This window comes from Zalophus californianus, chromosome 10, assembly GCF_009762305.2.
Source record: "Zalophus californianus isolate mZalCal1 chromosome 10, mZalCal1.pri.v2, whole genome shotgun sequence".
Lineage (NCBI taxonomy): Eukaryota > Metazoa > Chordata > Mammalia > Carnivora > Otariidae > Zalophus > Zalophus californianus.
In genome coordinates, this window is record NC_045604.1 from 55559520 (window position 1) to 55586408 (window position 26889).

The 26889-nt window shown below is 39.2% G+C and overlaps 2 protein-coding genes across 10 annotated transcripts in view; both read right to left on the reverse strand.

The window, feature by feature from the left end:
• FMO2 (flavin containing dimethylaniline monoxygenase 2) overlaps positions 1-26021 on the reverse strand; it is a 30724-nt gene extending 4703 nt beyond the window's left edge. Inside the window, exons 1-8 of one of the 8 annotated variants that reach the window (XM_027612275.2) lie at positions 25929-26021; positions 25430-25600; positions 11994-12182; positions 8545-8707; positions 6106-6248; positions 5546-5745; positions 2857-3212; positions 492-564 (exon numbers count right to left, since the gene is read on the reverse strand). In XM_027612275.2, coding sequence (XP_027468076.1) covers positions 492-564; positions 2857-3212; positions 5546-5745; positions 6106-6248; positions 8545-8707; positions 11994-12182; positions 25430-25561 — 1256 coding nt within the window. In that variant the 5' untranslated portion in view covers positions 25562-25600; positions 25929-26021. Of the gene's footprint in view, positions 1-487; positions 565-2856; positions 3213-5545; positions 5746-6105; positions 6249-8544; positions 8708-11993; positions 12183-25429; positions 25656-25697 lie in introns of those variants that run through there. The other 7 variants (XM_027612279.1, XM_027612280.1, XM_027612278.1 and 4 more) reach the window with 7 other exon arrangements.
• On the reverse strand, positions 19998-25565 carry LOC113932824 (casein kinase II subunit beta-like). Of its 2 annotated transcripts, none has more exons than XM_035722245.1 (2): positions 25430-25565; positions 19998-20803 (listed from the first exon to the last, which is right to left on the reverse strand). In XM_035722245.1, the coding sequence occupies exon 2, from the start codon at positions 20787-20789 to the stop codon at positions 20232-20234; it is 558 nt and encodes a 185-aa protein (XP_035578138.1). In that variant the 5' UTR covers positions 20790-20803; positions 25430-25565; the 3' UTR covers positions 19998-20231. The 2 variants fall into 2 exon arrangements, with proteins under 2 accessions (XP_035578138.1, XP_035578139.1); XM_035722246.1 differs by having other exon boundaries at positions 19998-20800; positions 25430-25555.
• Positions 26022-26889: the final 868 nt, after the last annotated feature.

Consider the following 26889-nt stretch of genomic DNA (forward strand, 5'->3'; position numbering starts at 1 on the left):
TCTAACACGGACATCATACAAAACTGAAATAAATTTAAGTCCAGGAAAATTATGTCCTGATTTGGTAAAATTTCTATCTTTATGTAGTTGGTTCTTTTTTGTTTTAAAGACTTTATTTATTTATTTGAGAGAGAAAGTGAGAGAAAGCAGGAGCAAGGGGAGGGGTACAGGAAGAAGGAGAAGCAGTCTCCCCGCTGAGCAGGGAGGCCGACATGGGGATCACGACCTGAGCTGAAGGCAGATGCTTAACCAACTGAGCCACCCAGGTGCCCCATGTAGTTGGTTCTTAAACTAGTATGTATAAGAATCACCTAGGGAGAACATAAAAATACAAATTTCCAGTTTCATCCTGGGGTTCCAATTCAGTTGGTCTGGGTTGTGACCCAGGAATTTGCATTTTTAAGAAACAGGCAGGTGGTTCTTGTGGGTAGTTAGGTCACTATACCCTGAGAAACATTGCTTTATGTAAAGAATTAAAAAAAAATTCTTACAAATCTATTCTTTCTTCATTCCTCTTGATAATGTCCGCCATCATAGTCCTCTCTGAGGGCAAGGTACACAAGCCTAGAAATAAAAGGCTGGTTTGAGTAGTGGGTTTGATTCAATATCATTGCTTTATCTAGTAGTTGATTCCTACCATTAAACTTGGCCATTTACCCAAGTTATGCCAATCAGGGCTGCTGTTTTGTTGAACTCCAGGGTGGGATGAGTTCTATGTGATGCTGCCCTTAAGGTTACAGTGTGAACTCTGAAGTGGAGGGTGTTAAGAGAGAGGCTGGAGTAGGAAGGTGAGCCTGAAGAGCTGGAAATCATGTCAGGTGACTTGAGCTCTATTTTGAAGGTGATGGGAAGCCATGGGAGGGTTTTCTGCAAGTGGTGACAAGATCAGATTTGCCTTTTAGAAAGATCCTTCTAGTTGGCGAATTTTGGGACATGGGCTCTAGGAAAGTGAGTCTAAAGGTACCAAGACCAGTTGAGAGGCTGTTGAAGTAAACCTTGTGGGAGTAAAGTTAATCACTGGGGACAGAGAAGGTAGATTGATGCAGGATTTATCACTGTGTGCTTGTGATTCCATCCTTGTCTATGGGTATTCTCAGACATGGTGAAATGGTCAGTTTCTCCTGGATATAGCTAGTCATCAGACATACCAGAGTCAATGAGTCCAAAACAGAGCCCATCATGGAAGCTCTCCTGGTCAGACTTGCATCTTCTTCCATGTCCTCTCTCTATTCCTGGCCCTGCTGTCTACCCAGTTCCCATGGCCAGAGATCTGCAAGTCATCTGTGATTCCTCTCTCTCTCTGGTTTTCTACATTCAGCTGATCATCATGTCCTGTGGATTTTATCCCTAACTATTTCTCACATTTCTATTGTGTTCTCCACTTTGTCTCTCTGCCTGGCTCAGCTACATCATGTTTCAGCAGAGACTTGCTGTGGTCTTCTCACTGGTCTCAGAGACCCCATTCTTTTCTGTTTTCAAATCTATCTTCCACACTAATGCTGAAATAATCTATTGAAAATGTAAATCTGTAATGTCTATTTCTTTCTTATAACCTTTCATTGGGTCCTCTGCCTGAAGAGCTTTCTTTCTTTCTTTCTTTTTTTTTTTTTGAAGATTTCATTTATTTATTTGACAGAGAGAGACACAGCAAGAGAGGGAACACAAGCAGGGGCAGCAGGAGAGGGAGAAGCAGGCCTCCCACCAAGCAGGGAGCCTGATGCGGGGCTCAAACCCAGGACTCTGGGATCATGACCTGAGCTGAAGGCATACGCCCAATGACTGAGCCACCCAGGCACCCCTGAAGAGCTTTCTAAAATGGAGATTCTAGGTCCTCAGGTCAGACTTAATCAGGGTCCTAAGGATCTAGTTGATTTTTATGTGTGGCCAGATTTGGAAAGAACTGATCTACGTTTTGTATTGTAAGCTTTTTAGCATGACTTACAAGGCTCCTGTGGCCTGGCCCTTCTACTGAGAGATTACTCTTTAATAATCTCTCACCCCTCTCTACCTCACATGTCATGTTTTGGGAATGTCAGATAGCTTGTAATTCTCCATATCCATCATGCCTCTGTGTTTGGCTCAAGTGATTACCTCTTCTGCACCTAAGAAACTTGGTCATCTAGCAAGTTTTCCTTGTCCGCATGCCCTCCTTTATCCCAACATGCTGCAAAGCACCCTTTTTCTTCTTCCCATGCACTCCATGCATCCCTCTACCAAAGCATTTATCTCAGTATGTGGAAATGATCTGTTTAAATTGCTCTCTATCCCACCAGGTTCCAGAACAAAGCTAGGTATTCAATGAATTCTGGTTGACCTGAACCATGGCGTCAGGGAGATAATAGCCTCCTGAGGAATGCAAAGTGCTATACAGGTACTTAGACAGAAACCTTTCAATAACTTTATAACTTTGTAAGGATCCATGAGATTGAGCTTCTTAACATATTAAGAGTTAATTTGAAGTTAATGTAGAGGCCCTGGGTCTCTAGATTTGCACATATTCAGAGGAAATTATAAACATCATATAGGTAAAACCAGGAGTCAGAGGTCTTTCTCTTCTCAACTATTCTTTCATGATTCCAGGAAAAGATAATATGTATTTAGCTTTATGAAAATTGAAATTCTCTGAACTTTCTAATATTTCAAAGGGATGATTACAGCTCTTTATTATTATTATTATTATCTTATCTCTGTATTTGTTATTTTTCAAATTCTCCACTAACTTTTTAGGATGTTAATCTTGTGAGAGCTGCCTAAGGTTGACCAACTTCTTCCTGGCAGCCTCCTTATCTAAACTTGTTCTTGAACAAACTCTATTAGGTATAAAACCCTCAGCCCCTCACTTTCCCACTCACATACCTTTGAAAACCCTGGTTACCCAACGAGCTTGAAGTTCGGCAGTTGGGAAAATGGAACCTAGGGGCTGGATGAGACCAATGCACGCCAGAGTTGACTTCTCCAGGTGAGGAGGGAACATGTATTTATACAGTGAGACCATCTTATCCTCTACTTTAACAAGTGAATCTTCAAGGAATGGAAAAGAGAAAGTATATCCTGTTGCAAAGACAATAACATCAATATTCTCCTCCACTGTTCCATCTTCAAATATGGCAGAAGTTTCTCTGAGCTCTTTCACTCTCGGTTTCACCTTGATGGCTCCGTAGAGTATACAACTTGGAAGATCATCATTTACCACAGGTTCTTTCATAAGATATCTAAAACACCAAAAAGAAAACACTTAGAAGGAATATTTAATGATGTTGAGTGAGTCTTGAAACTCTCTTGATATTTTATGGGGTTGGCTTTTCAAATAAAGAGGTTTCTCAAATATCCATAAAACTTTCTATCTTAACTAGTTGGCCTACCCCAAACCGCACTATCTGACTTCATTCTCATGTCACAAATCTCCCCCTCAACAAAGAAGAGAAAACTTGTAGGTGATGTGGGTAAAAGACATTTCAAAAAAGGAGGTTAAACAAATACCAGCACCTATGGTCAATCCCTGAATATTCCAGTCATTTATACCCCATCGATGCTTCCACTATTGTTTTAATTATCTTGCTGCTCCAATTAATCTCTATCTGATCATAAGTAAGAAAGGAAAATTTTGTTAAATCCCCAATAGTTTTGAAAGTTTTATTAAGGAATCAGCATAAAAACTAATGTATAAAATTAAGTTTGGGGATATTTGTTGATCCCAAATATCCATGGAGTCTCTGTATGTGATAGCATGGGTGATAGAGCAAAGTCTGGTTGTATTTATGGAATTCCCCTTTTTGTAGATTTGAGAACCTTTTTTTTTCTTCTAAATAATACATGCCACATGTATCAGATCTCAGAACTGAGTAGTCCCATGGCATTTTGTTGAAAGATTCCAAAGTTCTTCGTTTTTGTATTTTTTTAAAGGGAAGGAGCCTGTTATCAACTAAAGAAAAATAAACATTCATACTGTTTGCTTGTGTTTATAAGATCAGTGATATATAACAGTGAGTTCAGAAGAGATTTATTTTTTGGCAAGGAGATAGTGAGTGTGTTCACAAAAGCTGCTCATGGGAAGAACCCTTATGGTGTACAGAATTAACAGAGCATGAGTTATCACACGGAGAACTTGGGACACATTTCCCAACACACCCCTCTGAAAGGAAGGCTGTAATCTCTTAAAGCAGCCTTTTCCAATGTTGGACAGCTTTGGGTATTAGGAAATTCTTCCCATGATCCTAGTTCTGCTTTCTAGAGCAGCTCATAATATTTTTTCTTTTTAAAATTTATTTATTTATTTATTTATTTTTTAAAAGATTTTATTTATTTATTTGAGAGAGAGAATGAGAGAGAGCGCAAGCACATGAGAGGGGGGAGGGTCAGAGGGAGAAGCAGACTCCCTGCTGAGCAGGGAGCCTGATGCAAGACTCGATCCTGGGACTCCAGGATCATGACCTGAGCCAAAGGCAGTTGCTTAACCAACTGAGCCACCCAGGTGCCCTAAATTTATTTTTTTATTCATGTATAATTAATATACAGTGTTATATGAGTTTCAGACATACAATATAATGTTTCAAGAATTCTATACATTTCTCAGTGCTCATCTAAGGTAAGTGTACTCTTAATTCCTTTTGTCTATTTCATCCATCCCTCCCCCGCCCCCATCTCCTCTCTGGCAACTGTTCTCTGTATTCAAGAGTCTGGTTTTTTGTTTCTTTTGTGTCTTAAGTTCCACACATGAGTCAAATCATATGGCATTTGTCTTTTCCTGACTGACTTATTTCACCTAGCATTATACCCTCTAGGTCCATCCGTGTTGTTGCAAATGGCAGGATTTCATTCTTTTTATGGCTGAGTAATCCAATTAAAAAATGGGCAGAAGACTGAATTGGTGTTTTGCCAAAGAAAACTTACAGATAGCCAATAGACACATGAAAATAAACTTAACATCACTAATCATCAGGGAAAGACAAATTAAAACCACAATGAGATATCATTTTAAACCTGTCAGAATGGCTAAAACCAAAAACACAAGAAATAACAATTGTTGGTAAGAATGTGGAGAAAAAGGAACCCTAATGCTCTGTTGGTGGGAATGCAAATTGGTGCAGCCACTGTGGGAAACAGTGGGCAGGTTCCTCAAAAACTTAAAAATAGAATTTATATGACCCAGTAGTTCCACTACTGGGTATTTACCCAAAGAAAATGAAAACACTAATTTGAAAAGACATATGCACCCCCATGTTCATTGTGGCATTATTTACAATAGCCAAAATATGGGAGCAACCTAATTGTCCATTGATAGATGAGTGGATACAAAAGATGTGGTGTATATACACAATGGAATTGTACTCAGCCATAAGAAAGTTCATAATATTTCTACTTCATCTTCTTAAGCATTTACTTTTTAAAAGGTATACAGAACAAATTTGGAATTCAAATTCCAGGATGTCTATGATACTCATACTGTTAGGTTGTAGTTTGAAATACCTCATTAGCAATTTTACTATAAAGAGGAGCCTCTGACAACCTTGTTTACCATACCATAAAAAAAGCAAAATAACTCTACTTGTTTTGAGGCTCAAGGCCATAATTTTCATGGTTGAAGCACCGATTCATCTGCCGTTCAATCATCCATTTTTGAACTGTTAGTGGCAGGACATTTCGGAGCATGGACCGAAACCGGGTTTGGAACACTATGTCCCAGGGATATCCATCTTCAGAGATACGGCCCATGACCCAGGAACCATGTCTGGTGCTGATAAATACCTGGTAAGCAAAAAGAATGCTGTTTAAGTCAGGGCATTGTCCTTTTTGGGAAGAATCTACTGTGTAGATGATATATCACATGTATAGCTCAGAGAAGTAAAAGACTTGCTCTGGATTACATGTTGATCAGTGCAGAGCTGGGAGGTAAACCTTGGCTTCCTGATTTCCAGATTTTTTATGACACCTTACTGTAGTAACCAACCAGTCAACCAACCAACCAACCAACCAACCAACTAACCAGCCAGCCAACCAACCAACCAACCAATTAATGAGTAATGGAGCCTTGGTTATGTGGCTGGGATTTTCCAATATGCCCTTCCTCCTTCCTCCATGGTACAAGAGAAGCAGAGAGCATCATACCTGAGCAGCCTTCTTACTCAGCTCAACGGCAATATCTGAGGCCGAGTTTCCTAGTCCAATCACCAGGATATGTTTCCCTTCAAGTCCCTCTGGGTGCTTGTATTGGCGGCTATGGAAATATTGGCCTTTGAACCTCTCAATACCTTCAGGGGGAAGAAGAGAGAAGTCCATGAATTATGTCAATTTCAATAAGAGTACACTGTCAGATTTTCTTTTCTGGAGTCAATTATTTGTTTTGCCGCCTCACCTCTTAGGGGAGTTACAATGGTAAGGTCAATTGGCAAACTCAAAGCATAAAGTATATGAGAAATGTTAGCTTATGCATATGGAACAGGACCAAAAGAATTGATTTCAGAGGTTGCAGCTCATGTATTTATTAGAGATTAAACAAATGGTTTTGATGAATAAAGCAGTCAGATGCTGGCTTCCAACTACCCATTATCTTATTTTGGACTGTACAGTAATACTTTAATATCATATAGCACATGTATTCTTTTAAATGTTTCTGAACATATTATGAAGTGCTATTATTGTACTTGTACAACTGTACTAATATAATTCTAATTATATTAGAATAATATTTATTCTCATTTTGTAGAAGCAAACAAAAACTAAAATAAACATAGAAATTGAAGGATGTCTTCCACATTGCAGTATAAGTCAGTAACTTACTGGATAAGCCATTTTGAAGACAAGCTTCTCTGTATCTTTCCCAGGAAAATATGACTTTATCAAATAATTGTCTTTGATGGTGGGTTTCTTGAAAGAACCTTTAGATCATTAATTTTCAAAGTGTGGTCCTTTGACCAGCATTTTTAGCTGGAACCTGGGAACTTGTTGGAAAGGCAAAATCTCAGCTTCATGATACCATATCTCCTGAGTTGGAAATGCCAGAGGTGGAGGCTTGCAAGTTGTTTTTAAAAGCCCTTCAGGTAATTCTTTTTGAGAATCAATGCTTTAGGGTAGAAGATCTCACACCTGGCTGCATATTTTTTTTAAAATTTATTTATTTGAGAGAGAGCATGAGTGGGGGTTGGGGTTTGAGGGAGGCGCAGAAGGAGAGAGAGTGAGATTTTCAGGCAGGCTCTTCACTGAGCATAGAGCCCCAGTCGGGATTTGGGGGGAGGGGGCTTGACCTCACAACCCCGAGATCATGACCTGAGCTGAAACCAAGATTCAGAGGCTTAACCAACTGCGTCATCCAGGTGTCCCTTACCTGGCTGCATATTAAAATCACTTGAGTAACCCTTAAATGATCTAAGCCTACCATATACTAATTGAACTTTGGAGGTCATAAGGACGTTAGAAGCTCAACAGATGGTTTGAATGTGAGGCCTGGACTGTGAACCACTGTATTAGATGTTTCCCTGAGAGCCTTCAGAAGGAAGTACGCTCTCTGAGAGAAGGGTCTGGGAGGTACCAGGACAGATGGTTGTGGGGTTCCCTTGTTTGCACTCCTCTCCTTCTCTCTGTCCAGTAGGAGCACTTATTTCAAGGGAATCTCCTCAATAACCCATCTGTAAGCATGGCTCTGAGGAAAAGTCTCCAAGGACATAAAAAAGTCACGGTGTTTGGCAGGATAGATAAAGGCCAAGGTAGGCACTTGGCTATAAGGACCTCTCCAACAGAGAACCAATTTGGGTGAAAATTCTCTGAAGTTCTGGGGAAGATGTAGTGACTTTGGAGGAACTTGCTGAAGTCCTTGTGTCATGAAGACCCAAAGAGGTCAACAGAAACAAAGATGGTATGTGGAGACTTTCATCCTTCTAGCTCTATCCAGATCTTAATATTATGCCCAGTTGCAGTAGCTAATTCTGCTTGTCAATCCAACCTCCATAAAAAATACCTGGACACTGTAGGGGAGCAAAACTTGTCACCTCAAAATGTGTCTCTTTGGCATGTGGATTATTTTAGGTTAATAATTTTTAAGAAACAGAAGGCTTAGAAAAACTTTGACTTTCCCCCCAACTGCCTAAAAGAATTTAGAGGATCTGCTCCAGGAAGGGAGCTGTCACCATAGACAACTACAGTATAGTAGAATTAGGTGAAGTAGACAGGGAGGAACGTAGCAGTCTGTTAAAATTCGTTTCCGTGTCCCACTGTTTCTGAGTGGTCCAGGGAACATTAGTTTACCAAACATTTATCCTTTTTCATCTTCCTGTGAATTGTCATCCTTCCCTTTGTAGTCCCCAGCCCCTGCATCCTTCTTTTCAGCTCAGAATGGCACATAAGCCGCAATTACCTGACTGCCTGTAGGCTTCATATTCTTATGGAATCTCTCCATAAGAATGCATGATTGCATTTTATTTTTTTCTTATTAATTTGTCTCATGTCAATTTAATTCTTAGACTAAGCCCAAAGAATGTTGAAAGGTAAGGGAAAATTTTTCCTTCCCCAAAACACCCTCTCTGTAAAGCTGGGAATCTCCACAGGCCTCACCTGGAAATGACTCCAGTGGGATGTGAGGGAGGATGTGATGGCCGCTGCAAACCATAACTGCGTCAAAGACAGCACTTTGCTTCTTGCTGTTGCTCTCGGTAACAACCTCCCATTGGCCAGAAGATGAGAAATCCGTGTGTTTTTTCACACTGAGGACAGTTGTCTTGAACAAACAGAGAAGGCATAACTGAACATTACTCTGGCATAACAGGGGCTTCACACAGTACCCTGGGAGTGGGAATGGGTAGAATGCAAGGTGTGACTCGATTTAGGTTCATATGAATCCAGTTCAAACCGCTTAGAGCAAAGACCGCTAAGTGTCCCCTCTCCTTCTTCTTTGGTGGGGAGCTACCAAGGATATGGTACTTTGTGCAAGACTCAGCCATGGGAACCAGTCTGTTAAAGACTGAATAAGGACTCAAGAGAGAGACGTAAAAGAAACACAAAATCTGGGTAAGATATAGAACACATGTCCATCATTCAAATGATCACACAGTCAGTATTTATTAAGAATCTTTTCTGTGTCCACTTCTGTGCAGACTCTGTATTAGAGAAGATATTTCATGTGAAGCACTTTGCATCATGTCTGGCACATTGTCAGCATCCTATGAATGGTAGGTGTTCATATTATTATTTTTCAGAGTACATCATGTTAGCAATATAGTTCATGATCTCATTTGGATGAAATAATTTATGTTCATTAATTTTTTTTTTATGTAGCTCACTGTCTGGAGGGCTATGAATTTTTAAAAGTATCCATAAATGTTTTACATCTTTGATGTTTAAGAAACAATGTCAAGTGGAAGCAAAGTTTTTCTCACTTCTAGAGTAATGGCATGTTTCTCTTGCTTATAAGTATTTGAGTCCCATATATATGCTTTTCAAATTTTCAGATATTTAAAAAAATGCTGGTTTGGCAATTTTTGAAGTTGTTTCAATTAAAAAAATAAATACAGACCATTAACATAAAGCTTGCAAAGGACTATAAAATGTCTGGGCAATTTTGGCTGAGATTAAAGATTTCGGATTTGCAGTTTAGGGTAGTAGATTAGCTAACGTACTGTGGATTACTGCTATTCAAAATATGGTTTGAGAACCAACACCTTCAGTATTCACTCAGGAGTTTATTAGAAATGCAACAGAGCCTTTTACAGCCTAACGTCTTATGGCTTATACCAACTCAGAGACCAATAATGGAAATGAGTGTCCCTAACCCCTCTCTAACCTCCAGGAAACTGAACAGCAGTAATACAATAAATAAGAGAAATAGCTCTCTTACAACTTTAACCTGATCTTTCAAAGAACAGATAATAAAAAGTACATACCATAAGAGGGCAGTATATCTGTTAAATAAATTGATAATCGAATAGACAAAGACCTATAAAAGCTTCTGGTATAAAAAGATCTGTTATTCATAAGATGGATCCACCAGGAGATGGGTAATAGTTTTCTAATGTAGTACATTAGATACATTTTAATGGCATTTAAAAATATAGATTTCCACCACAATCAGCTATTATAAATTAATATAATACAAACCTGGAACAAAGCTGAAATTACTGAGAAAATGAGAAGTGTTACAAAACAATTAGTTCACTGAAAGACCTAAATGTGAAATAGGAATCCATCAAAATCCTAGAAGAGAACACAGACAGCAACCTCATTGATCTTGGCCACAGCAACTTCTTGCTAGACACATCTCCAGAGGCAAGGGAAACAAAAGCAAAAATGAACTATTAGGACTTCATCAGGATAAAAAGCTTTTATACAGCAAAGGAAATAATCAACAAAACTAAAAGGCAACCCATAGAGTGGGAGAAGATATTCGCAAATGACACATCAGATAAAGGGCTAGTATCCAAAATCAGTAAAGAGCTTATCAAACTCAACACCCCGAACCCAAAAACTCCAGTCAAGAAATGGTCAGAAGACATGAACAGACATTTCTCTAAGAAGACACACAAATGGCTAACAGACACATGAAAAAAATGCTCAACATCACTCGGTATTGGGGAAATAAAAATCAAAACCACAGTGAGATACCACCTCACAGGGGTCAGAACGGATAAAATTAACAACTCAAGAAACAACAAATGTTAGTGAGGAGGTGGAGAAAGGGAAACCCTCTTACACTGTTGGTGGAAATGCAAGCTGGTGCAGCCACTCTGGAAAACAGTATGGAGGTTCCTCAAAAAGTTAAAGATAGAACTACCCTATGACCCAGGAATTGCACTACTAGGTATTTACCCAAAGGATACAAACATAGTGATTTGAAGTGGCACATTCACCCCAATGTTTATAGCAGCAATGTCCACAATAGCCAAACTGTGGAAAGAGCCCAGATGTCCATTGACAGATGAAAGGATAAAGAAGATGTAGTTATGTACATACAATGGAATATTACTCAGCCATCAAAAAAGAATGAAATCTTGCCATTTGCAGTGATGTGGATGGAACGAGAGCATATTATGCTAAGTGAAATAAATCAGTCAGAGAAAGACAAGTACCGTATGATTTCATTCATATGTGGAATTTAAGAAACCAAACTGATGAACATCGAGGAAGGGAAGGACAGGGAGACAAACCATAAGATACTCTTAACCATAGCGAACAAACAGAGTTGCTGGAGGGGAGGTAGGTGGGGACATGGGGTAATTGGGTGATGGGAATTAAGGAGGGCACTTGATGTAATGAGCACTGGATGTTATACGCAACAGATGAATCACTAAATTCTACCCCTGAACTAAATTGAGTTTAAATTAAAAAAAATAAAAAAATTTAGCTTGCTAACATTTATTCAGAGATATAATTTAATTTTATTTACTAAGCACAGTTACTAGTTTTCAGAGTGTAGGTTATTGATAAAAATTCAGCATATTTAGTGAGAATATTGTTTTCTTGTTGATTATTTGTTTTTGAGGTAACATAGGAAAGGTAGTTATAATTGTATTTCAAAATGATCCTGCCATCCTTATGTTGCTAGAGAATGCACCATGCCCACTCCCCACCCCCAAATACCAAAAATAGTTTCTATAGGCTTATGAAATGAATGGAGAACTGTGAGCTTATTTAGTACATTTTTTTCTTAGAAATTCCACTTCTACAGAGAAGATCAGAAAATGAAATAGTAGTTTGATTTTTTTCTTCTGTCCTTTCAAGGGAAATGAGGCTAGGAGTCTGCAGTGGTTATAGATACTAGCTTAATTGTGGTTTCATCAATATCATCATTATTCAAACTCTTAGTTTTAACATTTTCCTCTTCGCTAATGTGTACATAATCTTTAATATCACTACCTTTTAGGTCTTCTATCATGCTCTTATCTTCCAGGAAAGAATTGGATTGGAACACTTGGTTTTATTCACAAATTCTTTCATTACCAGAGTAACTTCTCTATTTAAATGTGAGCTGAACCCATGTAGAGAAAACCATTCTCCCCAAAATACAATACCTGGAACTGAATATATTTTAGAAGATCAAACTTTCTGGCAAAAATTCTGAAATATTCCAGGAGCTTAGAATTGTGCAGGAAGTTTGGAAAGTCTTCAGGCATTGGAAAGTCACTGAAACAAGACATTTCTTTGCTGGTGTTGGTGATGACAGATTGATAGATACTTGCTTGGCCATCTTCAACATTTTCCTGAAGAATCAAATAAAAAAGAATGATAATCATGTTGCATTTATAACAATCCCTTAGTGTTTTACACTTCTTCCAAATCTAACCCTTGGGAGATGTGATTCTCTTTCATTATTGTAGAATGGTGGCAGTGTCTGGGTGATGGGGTATAACATCATCATCCCATGAGATAGGGCCCAGTTAGGGCCCTCCAGTGTTGCTCCCTGGAGGGGTTATTACCACTGGTGGGAATGGGAGTGGGTACAATCCTCCTTTTGGCACATTGCAGGATATTTAGCATCCCAGATCTCTACCTATTTAATGCCAGCCATTGTAACAATTAGACCCATTCCAAAAATCCGCCTGGGGAGACTATACCCACCTTCCTTTAGGAACCAATAAATTCTGGGGCACTGGTCAGAAAACATAATGGAGAATTTCAATTAGAATGAATACTTCTGGGGCACCTGTGTGGCTCAGTCAGTTTAGCCTCTACATTTGGCTTAGGTCATGATCTCAGGATCCTGGGATTGAGCCCTGTTGGGTTCCCTGCTCAGTGGGGAGTCTGCTTCTCCTTCTGCCTCCTCCCCCCGCCGCTCATGCTCATGCTCATGCTCATGCTCTGTCTCTCTCTCTCTAATAAATAAATAAAATCTTTTAAAAAAATGAATACTTCTGGGGGCAGGTAGTTTTCACATCTTAATTTGAATGCCCTACCTTCATTTTATGCTTTATGCAAGTCAACCTTCCTCAAGTGATAAAAGTGAACAGCATTAGTACCAATCAGATTTTAAACTTGAATATAAATGTTGGTGAGTATGCTTTGGTAAAACTGGAGGTAGCTCATAATATGGTTGAGTTTATAATTTCCTCTAAGCACACTGAAATCAGCAGGTTATCAAAGAGGCTTGCATAAGAAAATTAAAATAATGTCACCCAAGAAGTCCTCAATAAATGCTTCTAAGCAATTTGAGGCTAGTGTTTGAAAATTAAAATACCATGATTTATTCATCCAGAGTTCAGGGTCATTGTATCCTTGTGTATGAGAGGGAAACCCCTTCATATTCTAACGCAAACTCCCTTAGCATTCAAACACTTACACACAGTTAACATCACACTGAATTCTAATCGCCTAGAAAGTTGGCTGACCCTGATCTCAAAGACTTAAAAAAGAGTAAACCATGGGATCTCACCTCTTTTATCAGCAAAGCTTTTTATATGCATGGGCCTCACTATGTCCTAAGTTCAAGATTATTAGTACCAATTTGAGGTACCAAAGCTAAAACAATGTTTGTACTCAGATTGTGTCATTTAAGAACAGTATGTAGAATACTTGCTAAATAAGTTTTTGTTTATAAGGATTCTTCTGAAACTGTAACAACAGTATCATCGGAGCCTTGATTCTGGACTAGGAAAGTTAAAGGCATTGCTCCTGTTCATGTTCAAAAGGCCTCATCTTAGCCTATGGTAGGCGTGGATGAATGAATGGATGAGTGAATGAATGAGAAAGAGATAGAAGGAAAGTGGAAGGCAGGAGCTTCAAATTGCATAATACTAGAGTCATACTGATATGTAAACTATTTCTGGATGTTTCAACATGGTCGAATACAATGTCCTTGGTAAGACTAAGTGCCTGACTTTCCTATCCAACCAAATTCTCAAACTTGGAAATACAGTTGACCCTCAAACAACATGGGTTTGAACTGCATGGGTCCACTTATACTTGGGTGTTTTACAGTATTTAGGATTTTCTAATAACATTTCTTTTCTCTAGCTTGCTTTAGTGTAAGAATACAGTATATAATACACATAACATACAAGGTGTGTGTTAATCGACTGTTTATGTTATCGGTAGGGCTTCTGGTCAACAGTAGGCTATTGTAGTTATGTTCTGGGGGAGCCAAAAGTTATACATAGATTTTCAACTGTGTGGGGTTCAGCGCCCCAACCCCTGTGATGTTCAAGGGTCAACTGTATTTCATGAGGCAAAGAAATACCAATTTTTTTCCTCAAGACCAGGTAATTTTATAAGTAGTACAGAGTAGAGTTAAACGTGAGAGCCCTGGTGTCAGATGGGGTTTATATCCGATTCTACCACCCTTAATGGCTTTATAGCCATGGGTAAGTCACTTAAGTCAACTTCCTCAGTTTCTCCTGTAAAATGGGATTTATTAATAATTACATTGAGCAATTGTTATCAGGCTGAGATTAGACAAAGTGCTTAGCACAAAGCCTGACTTTAAATAAGTGCTCAACACGTTTGCCTCTGTTGCTAGGATTATAGGTCATGAGGGTTAATCTTACTAAACCAGTCATAGATTTGGAATAGCTAAACTAAGATTGTTGTACTATAGCCAACATGTTAGTTTTTTCAAGCACCAATAAAGTGGCTTTGAAATGTGGTTGGCTTCTCTGTCAGGTCACTTTTAAGGGCACTTGGAGTGATGAGAAGAAGCTGGTTCTGATGTCTGAGCTCCTATAGTAATTTCAGAGTCTGGGCAAGACTCTCCTATGGGAGTTGTACTGGTGTAGTTTGTCAATAATTGATGGTGACATCACAAATTTCTTTCCTGAAGATCATGTAATAATCTTAATTATGGTTGATTGGTATACAGCTGTTGAAAAAAAGCTTTATTTCTATATGTATTTCTTCCTATGTTGGCTGAAGCAGATGTCCATGTGTTTAAATCTGGGTAAAACTGGGGTTTGCTGAGGGTAATAAAGGGAGAATGAAACTTATTAATAAACAAATACATATCAATCATCTCTCCTGTCCAGGCCCTGAGCTTGGAGTTAGGGACAAGAATGCAAACAGGACACACAGTTTCTATCTCTAGGGAGCTTATTACTACATTGAATAAAAATGCACTTGGACTTTTAGGATGTAAAGGTGGAGACAGAATAAGATGACAAGCCAAAAAGAGGAAGACACAGCTTTCAAAATAGATAAATGTAACTCACATACATAATTTAAAATATAAGCAGTGCCAGGGGTGTCTGGGTGGCTCAGTGTCTGACTCTTTTTTTTTAAGTGTCTGACTCTCGGTTTCAGCTTAGGTCTTGATCTCAGGGTCTTGAGTTCAAGCCCCACACTGGGCTCCACACCCAGTGTGGAGCCAACTTTAAAAATATACATTTAAGGGCTCCTGGGTGGCTCAGTCGTTAAGTGTCTGCTTTCAGCTCAGGTCATGAACCTAGAGTCCTGGGATGGAGCCCTGCATCGGGTCTCCCTGCTCGGCGGGAAGCCTGCTTCTCCCTCTCCCACTCCCCCTGCTTGTGTTCCCTCTCTCGCTGTGTCTCTCTCTGTCAGATAAATAGATAAAATCTTTAAAAAAAATACACTTAAGCACAAATACTGATAGTCTGAATTTCCTAGCAGACAGAATATGCTACAATTTATCTGTTTAAACTAAATGATCATATGATAAAGTGTTTTCCTAATACAGAATTTTCTGAATATCAGAGGACTATGTAGCAAAATCAAGTTAGTTCAGACAGCACTGATTTAGAATTTACGATCTTTTGATCAAAGGTTGGACTGAAGTTTATCTTTGACTCTATAAAAATAAAAAGGTTGTAAAGACTGATCTAAGTTTAAGAAAGATTATAAGGGTGGGGCGCCTGAGTGGCTCAGTTGTTAGGCGTCTGCCTTCCTCTCAGGTCATGATCCCAGGGTCATGGGATCGAACCCTGCATTGGGCTCCCTGCTTGGCAGGAAGCCTGCTTCTCCATCTCCCACTCCCCCTGCTTGTGTTCTCTCTCTCGCTGTGTCTCTCTCTGTCAAATAAGTGAATAAAATCTTAAAAAAAAGAGAAAGATTATATGGGTAATATTTAATCTACTAGAGGGAGCAAGGTTATATAGCAAAAATAGATTACCTTACTACAAATGTGAATTACAAAAATTTACTAATTAGTCATTTTCATTGTGAAGCATTATTATATTGACCTCTACCAATCAATATTTTGTTCACATGGCTAGTTAATATAAGCAGTTGGAAGTAATAAAATTGTATTTCTTTAAAAATATTCTATCATTCCAAATTTTTACTCTTTCAGGTGGACCTTATATCTATCTGCTCCATTGTTTGAAGTGAGTAAGACAAACTATTTTTATGTTCTTGTCCTACAGTTTGGGATAAACTTGTGGTTCCCAAATGCCATTCAGGGGACGAGTTGCATTATAAGAATTCAGGGGAGCTTTGAAAAAAATATAAAGTCCAAGTAGGTCTGGTTTGGGTCCAGACATCTGTATTTTAGAAGTGCTCCCCTGCTGATTCTTATGCATATGAACATGGGGAACCACCACATTTATTAGACCATCACTGCACTCTGCTCTCTCTCCATTAGGCTGGTATCTCTAGATCTCTGGCTTTGATTGTCAATAGTGACCCCCAGTTAAACTCCCTGACCCCAATATTGCCCACTTTCTTTACTGCCTTCAGGGTAAAGAGTATACTCCTTGGCATGGGACACACACATTTCTCATGGTGAGACCCTGGCTATCTTCTCTAGCCCCATCAGTTACCACCCACCGGTCTGCATCCTTCATCCTAGCTGTATCACATGACTTTATCTTCTCTAAGTGTGTCAGGCTTCTCGAGCTTCTGTATTTTTGCACATGCCACTCGCTCTGCCTAGAACACTTTTTCTCCATATTCACAGGCCTGATCTCTGCTTATTGTCAAGACAAATGAAAGCATTACACCTTCTAGGAAGCTTGCCCTGTTCTGTACTGCATGAAATTCTGTGCTTACCATAACACTTAGTATAAGAGCCCTTATAAAATTGACTCTGATGTGGATTTTCTTTAGTATTTCCTCTCCTGAACTATAAGCCCTGAGACTGTGGGACTGTTGTGCATTTTTAGTACTGTGAAAATTAGCAACAGAAAACCTCACTAAAATGGAGTTGGGAGGTTTTGGCCCCAACACTTCTTGTCAGTTGCAGACCCAGCAGGAAGAGATGGGCTTGACCTTGCACATGGATAATACTCTACTCTTCCATCTGGAGGAAGAGATGCTTTCCTCATCCTCCTGGGAAACAGCTCAGCCAATGAGAAGCTACCATACCCCAAATTCCCAGTTTACTCCAATGGACTTTTAGTTTATAACAGTCTTTTCAACTTACCCCTTTTCTCCTTAAAAAAATCCCTTTACTTTTTTCCCTGGACTTGCCTATGGTTTTGCCACAGCTTGTTTGTCCCAGATTGCAATTCTCTTTTATTCCTGAGCAAACCCATTGTTTGCTGGTAAAATCTTATTTTATTTTTAAGGTCAACAGTACCTAGCATATGCCTGGGAAATTGTACAAAATTATTTAATATGTTGAAAGAATGAAAGAATATGTGATGTTAACTAGAAGCATTTTTCATCACCGCAAATAGGGCTTAATGATACTAAAAGGGACATTCAGTAGCATAGTGGGAATAAGTAAATGTTTTGCTAGTAGTATGCTATAAACTTTTTTCTGTTCTATTACATGCAGACATGATTTCTTTAAACGTATTATGGCAAGTTAATCAATGTATATCTTAAACTACTGGTGAATAAGCTTAATTAAGGACCATGCATAGTATTTTGTATTTCATTGCCTGGAAAGTTACAAATATCTAATATGTTAAACTTGGTTCCATTAAATGGGCAGCAAGGTACAAACACCTAAATTATATTGAATTATGCTGTGATAGATTTTTGGCTTAAATTTACCTAAGGGAATGCCCAAAAGTAAAACAAGGGAAAGGCGGTTATCTCTTCTGGAGAGCAAATGGCTGTTCTAAACCAATGAAAAGGAGCAGAGTTTGCCACCCTAGAATATGTCCGTTTAGCATGGGGATTATTTTAAACTGGTTTATTTATTTTTATTTAAATTCAATTAGCCAGCATCTAGTGCATCATTAGTTTTTGATATAATGTTCAATGACTCATTGGTTGCGTATAACACCCAGTGCTCATTATGTCACATGCCCTCCTTAATGCTCATCACCCAGTTACCCCATCCCCCCACCCACCTCCCTTTCCGCAACCCTCAGTTTGTTTCTTGGAGTGAAGAGTCTCTCATGGTTTGTCTCCCTCTCTGATTTCTTCACATTCAGTTTTCCCTCCCATCCCATATTGTCCCTTGCACTGTTCCTTATGTTCCACATATGAGTGAAACCATATAATAATTGTATTTCTCTGATTGGCTTATTTCACTCAGCATAATACCCTCCAGTTCCATCCATATTGATGTAAATAGTGGGTATTCACCCTTTCTGATGTCTGAGTAATATTCCATTGTATATATGAACCACATCATCTTTATCCATTCATCTGTTGAAGGACATCTCAGGTCCTTCCACATTTTAGCTATTGCAGACATTGCCGCTATGAACATTGGGGTGCATGTGCCCCTTCTTTCACTACATCTGTATCTTTGGGGTAAATACCCAGTAGTGTAATTGCTGAGTCATAGGGTAGCTCCATTATCAACTTTTTGAGGAACCTTCATACTGTTTTCCAAAGTGGCTGCACCAGCTTGCATTCCCACCAACAGGGTAAGAGGGTTCCCCTTTCTCCGTGTCCTTGCCAGCATTTTTTGTTTCCTGTTTTGTAAATTTTAGCCATTCTAATTGGTGTAAGGTGGTATCTCATTGTGGTTTTGATTTGCATTTCCCTGATGGCAAGTGATGTGGAGCATTTTTTCGTGTGTCTGTTATTTTTAAGAAACAGCAGACACAGGGGAAGCTCTGAAGACTGAGTAGAAGTTACCCTTTTGTAAGAGATATTTACATGTAGAAGGGAAATCTCCACTTGTATGGGTGTCCCCTCGAAGTACCAGGATGAAGGCGGTGAGTCAATCTCTAGAAACTCTTATCAAAGGAGAAGGCAATGACTTAAATCTGCACAACAACCTTACCCTTACTTACTGCTTTTCCTGGTCACCTTCTGTAACTGACTCCCCACCCTCAACATCTTCTTTTGTCTTTAGCTGAAGATGGTATTTAAGGTGATGGCCACTTCAGGTAGTTGCTCAGTTTTCCTGGGTCTCTCCCATGTACAGAGGAGATAGACATGTTATTAAATGTTTGTTCCTTTTCCTCCTGTTACTCTGTCTTATATCAGTTTGATTATTAGACCAGACAAAGAACCTAGAAGGGAAGAAGGGGAAACTTTTCTGTGCCTACACTGGTCCTGTATAATGTTAAACTTTAAGTGAACAGAATATGCTCTTAAAAAGAACAAGCTGTTTGCAAGTGTCCTCAGTTGGTTAAGCATCTGCCTTCAGCTCAGGTCATGATCCCAGCGTCCTGGGATCGAGCCCCACGTCAGGCTCCCTGCTCAGCAGAGAGCCTGCTTCTCTCTCTGCCTGCCGCTCCTTCTGCTTGTGCGTGTGCTCTCTCTCTCTATTGGACAAATAAATAAAATCTTAAAAAAAGAAAAAAGAACAAGTTGTTTGAAACAAAAGAGAGACTGTGAGCCACAGGAAAGATAAACAGGAGTGCATGTTCAGGTCAGTGCAGAGATGGTATCATGTGGGAAGTTCCATTTGGTGCTACCCCAGGTGTCTGTTTCACATTTTTATCTTCCTATTTTCAATATTTAAGTCAATAGTTTTGATGGACACAAATACAGGTGATCAAATTGTGTGTGCCCAAAGCATAGAATTGAAAGAATTGAAATAGAATGGACAGAATTGAAATTTCAAATAAACATTTCTTGACCAAGAATAAAACCAACAAAATACTGTTTAACATTCACAAATGTGATTTCCTATAAAATGGATTAAAAAATTCAGTTTCATAAGGACAGAATAATAGTGACCTGGGTCATCAATGGTTCAAATAAAAAAGGTCCAGAACTTTTTTTTTTGCCTTTTCTTCCACTTTATTTCATATTCCCACCACAATAATGACTCCTTTAATTTAAACTAAAAACCATAGAGGGTTCCTGAAAGGGTGGCAGCAGAGGATCGGAGGTGCCAAAGACTGAGGGACAAGTGGGATGGCGAATCAGTGAATCGTCTCGACTGGGCTCTTGAAGTTGCTGGTGGCTTGGAGCTGCAGCTGGTAGGCCATCGGATGGATCTTGAAACCCTAGAGCCCGGGCACAAACTGGTTGGCGGGCTGCTTGGGCCGGTACGCGGGGTGCACCATGAAGAGCATGTGAGGGAAACCGGTGCCGAAGTAGGCGCCGTCTGTGTGATGGTGCCTTGATGACTTGGTTGTGTACACGTCCATGCACTTGGGGCAGTAGAGCTTCACCATGGCCTCACCTGGAATGTCCAAAAGGCCGACGGGAAGCATTGGCTGGTTCTCACAGTACACACGGGGAGAGTAGCCTCCCTGCTGGTACTTTTCCAACATCTGGGCGATGCCACGGTTGGTGAGGATATAGCGGGCGTGGATCAATCCATAAAGCATCTCGGCAGCCTGCTCAATCAGGTCGCTCTGGTTGGGGTTGTCTTCCAGCTCTTCATCAGGCTCCAGGTCCAAGATCATGTCTAGAGCTTGTCGATAATGAGGAACCTGCTCATTGAGTCCAGTGAGATTGAATTTGTCCTGGATGTAGTCTTCAGCCACTTCACAGAAGAATTCATTGCCACGGAGCCCACAGAACCAGGAAATCCAGGACACCTCCTCTGAGTTGCTCATCTTCACGTCAGCTGCTGGACGGGGACCGGGAACAGGGTCGGGGAGGGGAGTGGCTGCTTCCAAGGAACGGCGACCGCTACAGCGCAGGCCGCGGACCCGACCGCGGCAGCCAGAACTTTTTTTTTTTTTAAAGATTTTATTTATTTGTCAGAGAGAGAGAGAGAGAGAGAGAGAGAGAGAGGGAAAGCACAAGCAGGGGAAGCAGCAGGAGGCTTTTTGTTGAGCAAGGAGCCCGATGTGGGACGCGATCCTAGGACCACGGGATCATGACTCAAGCCGAAAGCAGATGCTTAACCAACTGAGCCATCCAGGCATCCCAAGATCTAGAACTTTTAATTGATCTCAAACTCAATATAAGTGATTGGAGTTATGTGAGACAAAGCATGATGGAGAACTTATGTATGTTTAATCTCACTATTGTGGCTACTTCTAAGACCTATCAACTACCATTTATTAGTCACTATGGGTAAGCCATTTACCCTTGGTTTTCTTATATTTAAGTTGAAATTAATAATAAATAATGTAAAAGAGTATTGTGAGTATAAAATGATATAATTCATGTGAAAATAATATGAATGATAGCTTTAATTTTGCAAATGCAGGAAAAGCTAATGCAACATTAAATTTGTTTTAGTAGAGGCAGACCATCCAGGCCAAGTGAAGCATAAGTCATAGAGGGCAATTGTTAGAGCAGTTGATTATAAATTCTTTGAGGGCAGTGATTGTGTCCAATTCATTCCCCATTGTCTAAAGCAATACCAAGCACCTCTTTAGTTCTGAAAAATATATATGTTATAAAAATAAATTGGTTTGGAATATTGGATCTTGTGGGAGTCACATTTTAAGAGAGAAAGTAAAATTTCAGATTGAATCTAGAGGAAGGAAACCAAGATGGAGAGATATTTAGAGACTATTATATGAAGATTAATTAAAATAATTGAGTATATGTAGCTAGGAAAAGATATGTTTATATCCAAATGTAAAAAACAAACAAGCAAAAAACCAATGTATATTGGTAACTTTCCTGTGAACGCAGGTGTCAGGAACAATGAAAGAGGCAGAGAAGATTAGTGGCTAAAGGAAGATCATGCTTTCCTCTCTTAACACCTCAGTAAGATGATCAACTACGGGGGTTCAGGTATCTTACAGACCTTCATTTTTGTGCTTTTTCCACCACCTATGTTCCCCTGGACAAGTTGTTCATTCCAAATCTCAGCTTCCTCTTCACATGTCCTTGAGGATAATCATAATACCTACTGAAGGGGTTCAGGACAGCCCTCTGCCCCAAACATGCCACTTTGGCATGCGGATTATTTTGAGCTGGAAGCACTTGAGACCTGATGGGCTCAAGAGAACTTTTGTACCCCCTTAACCACACAGAAGAATCTAAATTGCGGGTATTTCCCAGAGTAAGGGTTATTAACAGAGATAAATTTTATCTGAGTGACCCATCTGAATGGTAGGGCAAGTATCTAATTACCAAGCATCTATTCTTCTTATGGCCCTGTGAAATGTATTCCTTTCCTCTGAAGTCCCAGAACCACACCCCCTTCTTCTTAGTTCAGAATGACATACATACCTCATTTTGCCTGTCTTTGGAATTCACGTCTATGTGGATTCCCTGTGCTACACCTATTAAATTTGATTTTCTCCTGTTAATCTCTCTTACGTCAATTTGACTCAGTCCAGCTGGAAGGACTTTTGAGGGGGCAGGAGTTCTTGCTCCCCAACACTACTTTTTAGGAGTATTGTGAAGAAAAAATAAGAGAATGCACAGCAAGTACTTTTCCATTGCTGGAAAAATGCTAAAAATATGTTAATTACCCACCCTGCCCATGTTCCAAAGCTACCACTAGGGGCCGCTGGAGAACCTTTTGGAAGACTTCAGCTCGCACTCTGAGCTGGGCATGGGGCAAGGATTCTTAAATTTTGTTTTAACTTGTCAGCACTAAATATATTAAGTGACCTTAGAAGGATTGTGTGTAAATATAGAAATTAAAGAATAACCCATTTTCAAAATTGATTCTGGATGGTAGAGTACCGAAGAGGCAAAGCTTCCCCGGGGGAGTGGGCATGGTGGCTCCAGCATCCTTTTCAGTACCTCCTCCCTTGGGCAACCCAGTCTGTTGGTAATCAAGACCTTCACATGAGTCCACTGGCCACCTGTGAAATTTTGCATCCTGTATGTTTCACATTGCAGGGAGATTATTTGTCTTGTTTGAGTTGAGAAAATTGTTTATGTTTCTTTATTGGATATAGTTTTGAGAGGTTGGAAATGTGATATTGTTACAGGTTTCAGGAAATTATATACTTAAGCATTTTATATCTAATAAGATTTAATTAATTCAAATTGTAATCTAACTTTTCCAACCCATAGGGAGATATCTCTAATTCTGAAATATTAGACACTGGGAACTGTGTAGGAGAAATATTTTGGGGCAGAAAGAAATCCTCCTGGAATTCATCAAATCATATTTTTGCCAGATCATTCAAAATAACTCTCACCTCTTCTGTTGCGAAATGGATGATAATCAAGTAAGGGACATTAGGCTTTTTTGATATTAAGTCCCAAATCAGGTAATAAAAGACTGACAAATTTATTATTAAATATTAATTTGTTATAACTTCACATTTCTTCCTTAGGTTAAAAAAATCTACCTGGGGGGTGGGGAACATCAGTGGAGTCTGTTTGTGAACCTAGAGTGAACAACAACAACAACAAAAAATCTTTGGTTAAGACAGAAATGACCACCTTATTATATCACCCTCTCAGGCAAAGCTATAATAATGTTTCTAATGACCAGCTGTTAGTAAGCAATGAATGTGATTCAAGCTGTTTTTCCAGTTTCCTCTCTGCAAGTTACCTGTCCTATATAAGTATCAACAACTCCATCATTAGCTCTGATTGTGTTTGTATAGTTGAATGAATAGATTTTTATTCAGTATTTGTGCAATTTGTTTGTCAAACTTGTCTCATCATACGATTCATTTGGGACTCATGTTAAAAACAGATTCCTCTCCTCAGAAGATTTTGATCTTACTGAAGATCACTTACTTACTTACTGAAGTTTGGTCTGGTGTTAAGTATCTTTATTTAATTAAATAATTTATTTGGTGTTAAGTATCTTTAAAAAACACTCTGGGTGTGTCTTATAGTCATATACATTTAAGAAACCTAAGGTTTCTCAAAAATCTTAAACCAAAAAAATCTGTTTTGGCATAAAATTCAGTTCAAACTTGCAAAGCACATGTGCTAGATGTCATGCCTTCCCCATAATTGGTCGGCTTATAGGCAGAGCCCTTTGGATGGTCTCTGCTGATGTCAGAATCTGCTTGTAGCATATTCAAACCTTTTGCTTTTGTCTAGAGTGTTCTCACCTGTTCTATCCCTCACTTAGATGTACCTGATACACAGTCCTAAAGTTATTGCTTTGGAGTTCTCAGCTGGAACTTCTGTTTAAACTTTTTGAGCAAAAATGCAAGTTGGGCATGGTTATAAGTAAGGGGTTAGCTGTTTAGAAGTCATAGAGACCTGGGTTTGAATGCCAATTCCTCTAGCTGTGTGACCATGATCAAGTTATTTAACTTCCCTCAGTTTCTGTTTGCTTATCTATAAAATATAAATATAATTATTGTAACTAACATTTATTGCACTCTAAGTTTTTTACATGAATTATCTCCCTTAATCTTCAAAACAGCACTGTGAAATAATTACACTATTCTATTATTATCCTGGTTACACTTAGAAAACTAAGACATAGGGATGTAAATAAGTTTGCCCAAGATCTTGCACTGAGGAGGTGGCAAGCTAGTACTTAAATTCAAAAGACTGTGGGAAAGAATAATTATGAATCTATACAGCTGTCTATCTAGATATCTTTCTAATTTTTATGTAAAAACTGTTGAATGGATAGCATTATCAATATTTAGGTTTGGCTAATAGAATGAACTGAATGAATATATTTAATAACATCTTTTTATTTTATTTTATTTTTCTTAATGATTTATTTATTTATCTGAGAGAAAGAGAGAGCACAAGCAGGAGGGGCAGAGGGAGAGAGAATCTCAAACAGACCCCACGCTGAGCATAGAGCCAGATATTGGGCTCGATCTTAGGACCCTGAGATCACAACCTGAGCGGAAACAGAGTTGGACGCTTAACCTACTGCACCACCCTGGCATCCCAATAATATCTTTAAAGAGTTTCCCAGCAGTTACCCTAGAGTGTCATCAATAAAGCTAAGCAAACAAATGTGGTTTATTTGTCAGAGAAAAATAGTCAGTAGTCGTAAGAGCACAGTCTCTGAAAAAGCAGCTGCTCAGTGATTGGAATGTAAGTGGCATCTTGAAAAGAATTCCTGTCACTTCTGTTTTGTAATATGCTCTCGAATATTAGTGTGTGGCTTTGAGAATCACAAGAATGTGGGCTGGAAATTGCATGATCCATAAGAAAAGGTCCTTTGCATGCCTGGGTCGGCCAGCTGGGGTAGGGTAGTAATGATCTGGGAGAGATGACAGCCTATTTCTTTAGTTCCTGTGTAGCTGCATGAAATAAGTCTGATCAAAGTTGCTTAGGAAATCCCCCAATAAGGCCCATCTGTAGGCACAATCTGTTCAAGAAACATGGAGATCTTACTTACCTTGAACCTCCACAGCCCTCCAATATCTTCAGTTTGCTCAAAGCAAGTGGGCTCCAGTCCCTCATCCACACAGCACTTCAGAGAGACCAGGCCACTGACCCCAGCTCCAATCACTGCCACCTTCTTTGCCATGGTCTTCTGTCAAGGAGTTGATCAATCAATACTGCTTCACTGGGACAAGAGGCAAGAAAGCTCTCACAGTGCGGCCAGTAATCAGCTTGAAACACTGTAGCAGTGGCAATATAATAAGTAGCACTAAATAAAATACCTCACTAGTCAAGTCAGAGACTCCTCATCCCTTTCCGTGGAAGAGGCCAAGTTGTTTCACAGACTTGGCTGCAGACTTTGTTTATGATGTCTTGGTTTAGCATTTAAAACCAACTCATTTAACAAGGCCAAACCATTTAATAACCTAGTGCCATATGATCCAAATCTCTTTACATTCTTTGGAGTGCTGAGCATTTCCTTTTTAGCTACTATCCCCAGCGATTATCCTCACCTTCCTTTTGCCTTTTGGTGCTGTCCCTTTGACACAATAGTTTTCTCTGTTGGGTGTGGGCTGGGAAGCAGTCAGAAGTGCTTTAAATGTTGGAGGAGGCTGTGAGAAATAGGAGGAGCTTCTCACTCCTTCAGCATTTCACAAACTGAAACTCTGGGCCTTCCTTAGGAGTTCTGAAATTAAGCAAGAGGCTTATATTCTGAGGTCCAGGATAATGATCTTTACAGTAACACCATTATACACTTACACATATCATACACATAGTATAAAAAAAACCTTTTTATAATGGATGTGACCAATCTTCATCAACAAAGCTGCAAATATGAATAAATAAATAAAGAAGTTAAAATTATCCCTAACCCCACTGTACAGAGATAATTATAACCAACATGGACATTTTGGTATATCTTTCCAGATATTTGTATATCTACACATATACACACCTGAACAAAAATGGAATGACACTCCAAGTGTCATTCCCAATTTGACCTTTCACTTTCTGGTATATCAATACCTTTATATCTACAGCAACACTTTAATGGCTGCATGAATTCCGTTTAGTTGATGAATTAGTTATCTATCTAACAAATCTTCATTTCTACGAGTTAGGCACAATTTCTGGCATATGACTGTATACAGATGAATGAAACAAATTATGTCCCTGGACTCCTGGAATTTACATTCCTGCTCTGGCCTGGCTTTCTTAGACTTGACAACATCTAGATCCTTGCATACTATGCTCACATGGTCCTAGATTGCTTACCCTGCCCAGACCTATGTCTGATCTTCTGCTTGTGTGTGTGCTGGTTTAGACAAACCTACTGAGACGGCCAAGATCTTCCTGTCCATTGACCTCTTTTTGGCTTGATAGAGAAATGACTAACTTATTTTTCATAAATAAAACTTCTTTTTATTTTGGATAACTTCCTTTTGTTTACAATCTCAGTTATTAGCACTAATA